General features: G+C 37.0%; 1 protein-coding gene across 1 annotated transcript in view; it reads left to right on the top strand.

The window, feature by feature from the left end:
* ncapg (non-SMC condensin I complex, subunit G) overlaps positions 1–12354 on the top strand; it is a 44491-nt gene that overhangs the window by 13123 nt on the left and 19014 nt on the right. Inside the window, exons 6-13 of the mRNA XM_078410854.1 lie at positions 97–181; positions 1273–1465; positions 3676–3825; positions 6009–6149; positions 7559–7682; positions 10028–10117; positions 11013–11192; positions 12064–12174. Of these exons, the coding sequence (XP_078266980.1) occupies positions 97–181; positions 1273–1465; positions 3676–3825; positions 6009–6149; positions 7559–7682; positions 10028–10117; positions 11013–11192; positions 12064–12174 (1074 nt within the window). The remainder of the gene's footprint in view (positions 1–96; positions 182–1272; positions 1466–3675; positions 3826–6008; positions 6150–7558; positions 7683–10027; positions 10118–11012; positions 11193–12063; positions 12175–12354) is intronic.

Raw genomic sequence — 12354 nt, 5'->3', positions numbered from 1 at the left:
TTTTGTGTATTTTGACAATGATCATGTATTGACTTTTCAGTGCTTAACATAAACACTGAACAGATTCTGCTACATCATCAATTATGTGTCTTTTAGGTATTAGCAGAGAAAATACATATAAAAGCATTTTCCATTGCCCAAAGAGTAAAACTTCTGAAGCAAGGCATGGCTGACCGTTCAGGTAAGTTATCCACATAATAACTATTCTCATAAAATCTATGGAATTTTAAAGATTAAGCAATATAGTCCTTGCCAAATGCATTTGTGCCTTGAAATTCATTGTTGGTCAATAGCACTAAACAAATTTACATAATGACAGCTGTACTTCAGAGGTACAGGACGGAAACAAGCCCTTCGGCCCACTGAGTCTGCACCAACCAACAGTTACCCCGTGCACTAACACTATCCTGCACACTAGGGACAATTTACAATGTTTTACCAAAGCCAATTAACAAACCTGTACATCTTTGGAGCGTGGGAGGAAACCGGAGCACCCAGAAAAAAAACGACATGGTCACAGGGAGAATGTACAAACTCCATACAGCCAACACCCGTAGTCAGGAAACCTGCGTTTCTGGAGCTGTGAGGCAGCAACTCTACTGCTGTGCAACTGTGTAGATGTGTATGTATCTGAAATTTAGACAATTGACTTTTTCTGTTGTACTGAAAGAAACTTGTCACCCAATGTCCAAAGAAGTCTGAAAAGTATCTTGTTCCCCATGAGTAATAATTGAGTGCTATCCTGGTTTTTAATTTGCCACATTTGATGGACTTGATCTTAACTTTGCCTCAATCCACCATGTCTTTTTTGCTGTTCAGCATTCAGCTTGTTGGGCTAGGTTGGCTCAAGATAGCATTCAAACATTTTGAGTCTGGTGTATAAGTTCTTCAGATATGTGTCCTACTTGTCTGCAACCTACCTATACCGCTTTCCTTTTCCAATTCTGATTGCTTACTCAGTCCCAATTTTAGTATCTGATGACCCCTTAAGCACACAGTAAACTAGGCTTCCCTACCATTTGCCTTTAAGATGCCTCTAACCTGCCTCTTTGTGTTACAATGTGGCTTAGTTGTTAACATTGAACTATTTATAATCATCTTGCTCTTTCTTTAAAAAAAAAGTTTTAGTTATTTTGATCCTTTGGAATGAACAATATTTTGCTTGTCTACCTCTAAATTTAATTTATGGCAATGTGGAGGGGCTATTGTGCATATGGTCTTTTTAGTATGTGCTTTGTATTTTCATGTAATATAATTTTATTTTTTTTGTAGATGCTGTCAAAGAAGTGGTACAGAAAAAGCTCTTGCAGGCTTGGCTTTGTATATTGGACGGCAATATTTTGGACTTGCTCCATTGTCTAGATGTGGAAAATTGTGTTGATGTGGCTGAGTCTGCACTCAATGCTATGTTTGCTCAAAGCCATCTTGAGGAATTGGTTGACAATTGTCAAAATCTAAATAATGGGTACGACAAAAATGATTTGTTCTAATTGTTGAAATAGTTTAATATGACTATTGTCTTAAATTACAAAGATTTTTCTCTAATGCAAAACATTCTGGGGATGTACATGAGGTCATCAATGTCCTACCGTGGTTACTCATCAAGAAATCAAATGAGGAGTTCAGAACCAACTTCTTTACCATAACGTTTGGAACGTCGAACTTACTAACTTGTGGGTGGGGGGTGGGGGGGGGGGGGGGCGAAGGGGAGATATGGACCCGCAAAGACAGCTATGGGAATAGATCTGCCGGCTCTGGCTGTGCCAAAGTTCCTTAGCCCCGGTCATAGATGGCAAATTCGACCCGCTAATCATCCATGGTAGTCAGCTATGGGAACAGATTTGCCTGCTCCAGCCGGGCTGGAGTTCCTGAGCCCCAGCCGAAGGGGACAAATTTAACCCACCGATCGGCGCGGAGGTCCCGATGAGCTCGAAATCAGCTGCCTCTCCCAGCCTAGGCTCCATATTTTCAGGGGGACTTCTCAGGGGGATTTCAATTGTGCTGTCGTAATTTTTTCCTGATTAAAAGGGGTGCTGGACCATCAGTTGTCGGAAAATCGAAATAAAGGTTTAGGTAACTCTAGGGTTAGATAAGGAAGGGTGAAGAAACCTAGAGAGAAGCACAACTGTGTCATGTACCCTCTCAGCTAAATGGCCTCCTTTCTTGCTCTTTTTTCTACATAAAAGCACCCTGATATAAGGATAATTTTAGAATTTTACAGCATGGGAGATTGCCATTTTGCCACCCTTGAAATTACTTTTTACCTCAACTTTATTCCTTCTAGAAATTACTCCAATATTTGGTCGTTGCTATGAATATTTGCTAAAGGAAAATCATCCCTCTTTTTTTTAAACTTTAGAGATATAGATCGGAAACAGGCCCTTCGGCTCACCGAACCCACTCTGATCAGCGATCTCCCCATGCACTAACACTATCCTACACACTAGGGACAACGTACAATTTTAACAAAGCCAATTAACCTTCCAATTTCTTCCAAAACCAAACCACAGAAACTGATTTACAATGTCACTTGTCTATTTGCAGTTTGTGGGTTATTTGGAGTGTGGGTGGAAACCAGAGCACCTGGAGAAGACCCACACGGTCATAGGGAAAACGTACAAACTCCATACAGAGAACACCCGTAGTCAGGATTGAACCCGAGGTCTCTGGTGCTGTAGGCAGCAGCTCTACCGCTACGTCACTGTGGCCGCCTCCTGTCTGCTCTTACTTAGCTCCCTAATAATTTTATGCACCCAAAGTCTATCTATTTGACCCAGCCTAGACACTGACCCTTCATTGTTAAAATGTTGTCTTGTTAACACCCTCACTAATCTATGTATCATCTCGTGTCCAACATACGCTTCTTATAATGTGATTAGAAACTGTTGCCAACTTATCGGAAGCTCCTAATTCAAATTGATCAATTATATTGATTGTCTTGTGGGAGTCTTGACATCTAACTGTGCAGTTAAAGAATCATATTTTCTCATTCTACATCACTGCCCTGGAGAAATTCTGTGCAATTGAATATTAATTTGAATAATTTTGTTCTTGCCAGCATATTATTACATCTCTAGACTTGTATTTTTATTTCTTTGTGACAATTGATGTTATGGTTTTACATTATGCTGCTTTATCAAAGCTGTGTTTTCTGAATAGGGAATGAGGTGCAGATATTCAATAAGAAAAAATGAGTGCCCAAAGATGAAAGGGGAAGCAGGTCTAATCATTAGGAGATTCTTCATATGTTATAAACCTGAGGGTTCAATCTCCTGGACATCTCTCAATTAAGACTGAATACTTCATTTCTGACAGAGAGCATCGTCTTTTAGATAAGCCCCAAACTGAATTTGTTCAGGTAGATTAAAACATCTAAGAATTTTCCCAATGGCCTTCCCAGCATTTCTTCCAAAACCAAACCACAGAAACTGATTTACAATGTCACTTGTCCATTTGCAGTTTGTGGGTTATTTCTTTGCAAAGATTGGCTACTGAATTTATCTAAATGATAGCGCCTACTCCCAAACCAAAAGGTGGTGAATTGCACAAACACACTGAATATGTAAAAAGTAGTTTTGACATTTTTTAATTAATTTTTTAGCAAAAGAAAATGTTGCAACATTTTTTAAATTTCAAAATATTGATCTGACTTTCAAAATGTTTTCTGCCTTTCAGAAAAGTGATACCAGCAGAAAATTTAACTTGTGAAAATGCTCTGTATTGGAAATGTCTCTGCAACTATGTGAAATCAATGGGAGATAAAGGGGAAGAAGCCTTAGAAAAACTTTTGCCTGAAGCAGCTATTTATGCATCATATCTCTTGAGGTATACTCGTTAAATTGTTAAATAGTTAAAATGTTGGTTCTGTTCTTCTAGAAATTAAACATTATTAATGCTGTGACAAGATGGTATGTCTTAGTACAGTTATTGATCTTTCCCATGTCTAATTTGATAAGCACTGTTTTTCATTTATGGTTGGTTTTTGGTGTATTACCAGTCTGAGGTGGACCTGTTGGGTCCAAACGCTCCTGTGGGCCTCTCCTGGGGCAACTCTCCCCGCAACTGACGGCAACCCTCTCCAACTGACGAAGCCTGTTGCCAGGCGGGGAGTGGCCCCCCTCATTGGCCCGAAACCTCTCCTGCATTGGTCCAACACGCGCTCCTCCCCCTCCCCCTCTTTCTAGGTCCTTACAAAGAAATTGAAGCAAGTATATCATGCTTGATATTGTGATATGTTGCTAATTGTGATATGTTGCTAATCACTGTTCAGATGTAACATGTCACTTTGATTCTCGATAAGACTGCAATTAATATTTGGTACAGTTCTCGTCATTGTATAAAACAAAACAAAATAATATTGTAGCTAATGGAACAATTAAGAAGAGAGCAATTAGAATGATTGTGAGGATGGTGGAATTAATAGAAGCCTGAGGGGCAACTTTTTTTACACAAAGGATAGGGGTATATGGAACGAGCTGTCAGGAAATAGTTGAGTCACACACTATCACAATATTTAAAAAACATTTGGACGGGTACATGGATGGGATAGGTTTAGAAGGATATGGGCTAAATGCAGGGAGGTGGGATGTGTAGCTGGGGCAAGATGGTCAACATGGGCAAGTTGGGCCAAACGGCCTGTTTCCATGCTGTATGACTCTTGACGATGAATTGAATTTTCAGAATCTTTTAAAATTGGACCAGTTATTACTACAAAAGGAAAAGAAAAGATTGCTAAAAGTGACTAGATGATGTAGGGCATGAGAAATTGTTGCAGCTTGTCAAAATAGTAAAATGAGAGTATATCAAAGGGAGGTGTAGTCACATGACTGGCAGTGCCAGAATCCAGTTTCCATCTTGATCTCCAGCACAGCACGGTCTGTGGAATTTGTATGTTCTTCCTGTGATCTCCCCCATTTCCTCTGGGTGTTCTGGGATACATGTGCATTCCAAATTTTGGAAGATTAATTGGTCACTCTAACTTGCAGTTAGCGTGCGGGAAGGTGGTAAAATCTGGGGGAAGTTGGTGGGAGTACGGAAAATTCATGGAGGAATTGGATTGTTCTGTGAGCTGGATTTTCTTGGACATGATTGAGTAGTTAAAAATTCAACATTTATTTGAATGTTAAGCAATCAATCCAAACAATTCATTAATTGGGCATGTCCAATATGTAACACACTCCAAATGGAGCAAAACAAAAACAAACCGCTTAGTTCCTTCAGCACTTTGTTCCTTGCTTAAAATTCCAATATCCGCAATCTCTGTCTCCTGAGTCCAATTGGAGTTGAGTCATTCTTCTGTTGCTTCTTATTGAGAAGATTGGTCTGACGTGTAATTGTTAACACTTTACCAAAGTATGGCCTTGCACCTTTGATTAGGTCAGGTCCACTTGGAACAAATAAACTGGACAGGTGCACAATTGTAAAGGAAATGGGGAACTACTGGCTATCCGTACCACAGAGTATTTGGTTTTCAGATAGCTAGATTTTGGACACCAAACCTGTGCATAGTGAGCACAACAGGAATTTGGTTATCATAGAGGTGTAAGGAACGTACATTTAGATTGGCTGCTGAAGTGAAGATTGTCTGTTACATTCCGCCAGCACAGACAAATGTACTTGCTCTGACTCTACCATTTGTTGTGTCCTCTGACCGGCTGGGCATCTGTTGAACTGTGGGAGTTATAGTTGTAGAAAAGCACCACTAGAGTGTCTTCAAAAGTTGGCAAATTTACTCTTGGAAAATATTCCAATGAGCTATTTGTCATGTGCCGTGTGCTAGATGTGGCATCCTGTGTGAAAGTGGAGACTTTGTGTCAAAAGACTGCAGAGCTTTTCTCCTGTGCGGATTTTATTTGTCCAAGTTTGTATTTTTATAGACTTTATCTCTACTTACTGGATAAATACCAAGTGAATGAAATGAACCTCTTTTAACCAATTTTTGGGAGGGATAGGAAAATGCAGCTAAAATCTTTAGTTTACAAATTACTATTGATTTCTTCTGTTATTAGTTTCTTGAAAAACCTTCCTGTTCTGAAAGAATCGCTGAGAGCTGACTTTACCCAAGTTGAAGACGTAATGAAAAAAGAATTCATAAGTCAAGAGTTGCTTAGTCTCGTTGGTTGCCTGGATACATCAGAAGAGGGTGGCAGGTATATTTTGTTAAATATATCCTGTATTTTCAAATAGTTTGAAGAAGTCAACAATCAATTGATGTTGGATATGAACCAGTGAATTATTTTTATGTCCAATAGCAGCTTGATTAAATTTTGGAATTGGATAATGTTACATCAAAGTGCAAATGATTGTAGTCATACCATTCAGATTTTTGGAAATATTGAGACATGGTGGTAAAACTTGTTTCTCCAAAGTAGCCATCCATTGCACCCCTTACCAAGTTTTCCTTCTTATCAATAATGTGCAACTTTAATAATGTGGAACTATTTATGCCTCAGGCTGGACAAAGATGCAGGAACAGAAATAGGTCATTCATTGCTCTGCTATTCAATACGATCACGGCTGCTTTGACCTTCTTCAAAAACACTTTCTTTCCCTTTCTCCTTAACTCTTGAGTCCCTTAGTATTTATTTTTCTCTTCAAACATCAGTCCAAATTCCCCTTTGAAAGTTTGTTTAATCTTTTCAGGCTGTAAATTCGAGATCACAATAACCTGTTCTAATTTTATTTAAAAATCATGTTGTTATGTTATTTGATTCATTTGTGTATCTGTGATTGCTATTTTATTTACCTGGCAAAATAAATTCCTTTCTGATATTCGAATTATTCTATTGAATCTCTTTGTTTCTTTGCCACAAGAACATTCCTACATTCTCTATCTATATCTAAAGTTCCATTTCTTTGGTACTGTTCAAGTAAATTTCCTCCAAGCCTTCTCCATTGTCTCAACATCCCTCCAAAAGAGATCTGTTCATATATTATCACAATACTTCAACTAATGGTATAACCAGCATTTTATAAAGATTGCTTCCTTGCTTTCGTGTGTTATTCTTTTATTTATAAAACCAAATGTCCTGTGAATCTTTTGAAGTCTACCTAAACCTTGATACCTGCAAGTGTTTTTCATATGTTTACATCTGTCCCCGCATTATTTTTAAAATTGTAGCATTTAGTTTTCAGTTCCACTCTTCATTTGTTTCAAAATTGAATCATTTTATGTTTTTGAGTTACGTTTCTGTTTGGTGTATGCCCATTTCTTCAGTTCTCATTATATCCTCTTAATGTCTACTACTTTCCTCTGTTAACTTTATTTTTGAGTCTTGTGTCCTCTTCAAATTTTAATATTGATGTCTGGTATACTTAACATACAGGAGAGATTAGTTGTCCGAAAACACTGAAAATCAACAATTTACTGTTATTTGACCGATCAAAACCACCTGATTTTAATCCCATAGACTTCAGTTTTTCTAATAAATTAGTGGTATTTTAAGAAATGGGTGTAACCAGCAGTTACAACTCGTGGATTTTCATTTTGATTTAATTTTTGATGTAGTTGAAGTCTCTGGATGCTCCTTGATTCAGATTTTGTGGTCTGTTTTGACAGGAAATGTATGTTGGCAGTGTTGAAGGAAATTCTACTCTTGCCTAATACACCAAGTACTCTTGTAGAAAAACTGATGAAGCAATTGCTCAGCATCGTGAAAGAAAATGATAGAAGGATTCGGCTGGTAAGAGTGCAGTTCTGCTATGAAGATTTCATGGTGTTAAAATGTATGCTTTATTTAACTATTAATTCGAGAATTTGGTCATTCTATTGGTAAAATAGTTGCTGCAGGTTTTGGTCCTGAGCAATGAATCTTGCATTTGGCTTTGATCTTGTTTATCATCATAATTTCAAACCACTAGATTCTAGCACCTGTAATGTTATTGTGAAGTGAAATTCAGAATGCTCTATTATTGGTGCATCAGTGATCTATTGGAGGATTGCTATACTTGGTTTATAAGGCTGAGAGAAGGCAGTTGCAAGGGTGGACTGTACTTCTCCCGGTTGCCATGTGATGTGGTTATCATTAAACTAAATGTAAATTTTAATAAATAATTTTCAAGTCATTTAGTGTAGACACTTCCTTCCCCAGGTATACTACTTCTTAAAAACCTCACAGTGCCTGGTAAAATCTGACTTTTAACAATTAACCATGTTCGGAAATTGTCTTCTAGAATTCATCATGTCTAAAAATACAGGTCTGGTTTCAAGTCATTACAAGCTGTCTCCTGGTTAACAAATGACTTTCGTTTTTACAGACATCTATGAGTTGGATTTGTCCATAGATCGGAAAATACACAGAAATCATTTAATATTATAATCATTCCTCCCATGTATTGTATTGAGTGATACCAAGAGCACATAAGACTGAGAAGAAAGGGAAGAGAGCAAACCATTTCTGCAGTTTATAAGAATGAAGGGTTATATGTACGTTGGATTTTAGACTTTAATAGTGTCATGCAGACTCATTCATATGTAGTGGTGTCTATGTCGGGCGTTAAAGATCTCCTTTACTCTCTGATAAGTGTTAAACTGATTTCACAGATACTGTAATGAACCCAAAATATTATTAATAATTAATGTCCAACTGAAGTTAGCTTGACTTTGTCAGCATAGCACATTAAATTCCATTGCATACATATAAATGCAAGAACATAATAAAAAATAAAATCAAGATCCCTTGTGCCTGGCTAACATTTATCTTGATTCTGTCAGAATCCATAAAATGCATCTATTATAGATATGCTTAATGTCTGAAGCTCCATGACCACCATGGGCAGTGAATTCCATCCTCTTGAGTGAACAAATTTCTCATTTTTGAATATACTTTGGGGTCTCTGATTCCTAGCTGTGCAGACACCAACCAAGGGAGGCATCAGCTTATACCTTGTTAAGTTTCGGAAGAATGTTGTACTTTTTGCTGATATCATAAGTAATTCCTCTTAAAGCAAGAGAATACCAAACTTTTCTGATCAAACTCTGCTTATGCAACAAACTCTCCATCCCAGGAATCAATCTGGGATATCGTCACTGCATTCCCTCTATTTCAAGAATATCCTTTAGGTAGGGAGACCACACGTAAACAAAATCCAAATTCAGCTTCACTGTGGTTCTATGTATTTGGAGCAAGCTATCTTTAATCTTGCACTGAAATCCACTTGAAATAAACAAATATTTTGAAACTAATTCCAGAACACTTGGTGAGTGGGTTATGCAGGATCAGTGGAGAGAGATTGGGGATTGATGAATTTTGTTGATGAAGTCTGTACTTGCTCAGCTAGTTCAACTTTTTTGTCCTCTCCCCATAACTCTGCCAATTCTTTCTTTGCCAATACTTACTTTTGATTGCTGCAGTCAAATCTGCCTCCATTACAATTCCCATCAGTTTATTATTGCCTCAGACTGCTAACTTTAAAAAAATCCTCATGTCATTTTTGGGCAATCTTCTTAATTCTAGATTCTTAATTCAAGAAACTGCAGTGCTGGAACTGGAGCAAAAACCAAATTGCTGGTGGAACTCGACAGGCCAGTCAGTATCTATGGATACAGGGTCTCAACCTGCAACATTGACTATCCCTTTGCTGAATGACCATCAGCAGCTTGCTTTTCTTGCACCCTTATTCTATGCCCCCTAGTTTTTGAAAACTCCAACAGAATCAGTTTTATATTCTGTGTATTCTCATCATAACCTCGGCTTTTCTAGCCCATCCACGTATTAATGTCTCTCATATCTGGAATAATTTTAGTGAACCTTTTGTAAAGTGTGATGTCCAGAAATAGTTCAATTGGTACTAAACTAGTGTTTTAAAAAGTTGTTCAGTTTCTGCTCTTATACTTTTCACTTCAACATAATAAAGCACGTCAATCCTGTATGCTTTTTAAACCACTTTCTTTGCTGTTCTTAGCCCATTCAACAAATTAAGCACAAGTACTCCTGGAATTTTCCCTTTGGTTTACATTGCACCTCCTTGTTCTTCTAGCCAAAATGAGACTCTTCAATTATTGTTATTATTTAATTTAATTTTGCAGGTTGCAGAAATAATATCAGATATCCGCGAGCCATCTGTTCAGGTTGATGTGCCAGAGAATGCTGATGAAGAAAGGAGGAGACAAGTCAAGGTAGAACTAGGCTAGTGATTATTTTGGCTAGGCATAATTTGTAACGAGGTACCATTTAAAAACAACATTAATATTTTGGAGATTTGATGCACATGAAGAGTATTTTTATTGTACACAGCACTGAATAAATTAAAAGTGAAATAATAATTTGTAAAATTGGAAAACTGGATAAAGACTTTTATATCTAAGTGATTGTTTTGGAAGGTTGCTTTTGAGATGCCAATTCAAAGTGTTAAAAAAATTATACTTCTGATTTGTTTTGTAACAAAAGGTCCTAAGCAGTCACAACTGTAGAAAGGCATGCAACTTGCTCGGAAATGCAGGCAGTTCTTCCTTCACACTTCCAGTGTTCACTCTCCAAAATTGCAGGTGCACAAGTTCTGAACTTATTGGCCAAGTTCCACTCTCATTTTCCTGGCTGCACTTAAGGTGGGAATCGAGTGGTGGAACCCAAACGTTGTGAAATTCACAGCAGTTATGTGAAGAAATCTGCATGCTGAATCCAAGCCTATCATTTCAATGAAAGGAATAACAGGGAAAGGGCAATGAAGGCAATGATTGTTTTAAAAATTCAGTGATTGCTTAATATTTTTAATTGTTTAAGAGTATTTAATTGATTTAAATTTTTTATATTTAAAACTTTTTATTTGTTGTTTAATAGTTTTTGAATGTTTCTGAATATTGGAACACTTGGAAGAATTCTAAGCATTTTCCAGAAGGCAAATCTAACTTTTTGGCTCTGCTGTTAAGGCTACCCCGTTTGATCGTCATAAAATATTTGCATAGATTTTAATACACAAGAACAAGAGCGATGGCTCATCCCAACTGTGAATATTAGCCCACTGTTTGGGCATTACTATGTTAATAAGACCATATTCTATTTCTACTTCTGCAGCTTGCCAGTATTAAAGTTCAACTGATAGAAGCAAAACAAGCACTGGAGGAGAGTATAGTGAGCCAGGATTTCATTACTGCCTCAAAACTGAAGCAGAAAATTGAGGAATTGGAAAACTTAAAAACTGAAATGATTAAAGCAACTGAACAACCCGAAGTTAAAGAAAATTTCATTGAAAAGGTACTTTTTTTTACAGAAAGCTTAACTTATGCCATCTTTACAAGCTAAGCCGATATGAATCGATGTGTACAATTTATGGAGTATTGCCATTTTCATGCCATTAATTAACATAACAATAGCCCCTTTAGGTATGTACCTAGCCCTTAACTGTACTCTTTTTCTCGGGGGTTAAATTTCACATTTGTTTTTGCATTGAGTTACTATCCTAAGAAACTCCAAACTATTGCTCATCAAGTTTGCAATTGAGTTATTGCTCAGAATGGAATACTTAGTGCGTTGATTCTTTATATTACGCATTTTTGAGTCAGATGACTGAGTATAAAGTTGCGATTCTATCAATTGTTGAAGGGGACCCTCGACTGCCCTTCTGCCTTGTCATTGTATTAACATAGAATCTCCCAATTACTGCACCAGCTATTTTTTTAATAGTTTCTTTGTAGGGAGTCTCAGTTAATTCTGGGATTGAATTTCTGTCTTGTGAATCTCAAGTCATTCCCACTCATTGTTAGCAGATATAACAAGATTGGCTTTAAATTGTACAATTGAAAATCTTCTGAATGACTACATTAAGTTTTGCAAAGACCTACTTCACAATGATTGAAAGAATATTTGTATTTTTCGCTCAAGAGCACCATAAAATAATTTATAATCTGATTTAAAAATGTAATTTTGTTTATTTGGTAAACCAAGCTCTGGAACCAACAAAGTGTCAGTGGAGGCAAATAAGTTTTTTAATATCTCGTGTCTTGTAATCGCCTCACATCAACCTTAAAGCGTGTTTATTATCTACTTGTTGCTTATCTTTTGACCTTTCATGGAATTCTAAATTGTGCCACATTTTCACATTTTCTCTTTTTTTAATTTAAAAAAGGATGACCCTGAAACAATGTTAAAATGCCTGATCATGTGCAATGAGCTTCTCAAACAAATGGCTGTTACAAAGGGTTTGGGTTCGACTCTCGATGGAATCACAGAAGCTTTGGTATGGCTTTCATATTTACTACCTGGTTTCTTTGCTGTATCGTATTTGCCTGAGTAAATCAAATAGTTTAGATTGAAACAAGAGTTTAGGAAGTGTAATTTGATCTCAATGCCAAGAAGAATTTTCATGGAGATTGTGGGTAGTAAAACAAATGCTCACATCCATATTCACATTAATTTA

The sequence above is a fragment of the Rhinoraja longicauda genome, chromosome 1, assembly GCF_053455715.1.
Source record: "Rhinoraja longicauda isolate Sanriku21f chromosome 1, sRhiLon1.1, whole genome shotgun sequence".
Taxonomy (NCBI): domain Eukaryota; kingdom Metazoa; phylum Chordata; class Chondrichthyes; order Rajiformes; family Arhynchobatidae; genus Rhinoraja; species Rhinoraja longicauda.
The sequence above is the reverse complement of the archived record's forward strand: the minus strand, read 5'-3'. Positions and strand labels throughout refer to the sequence as shown.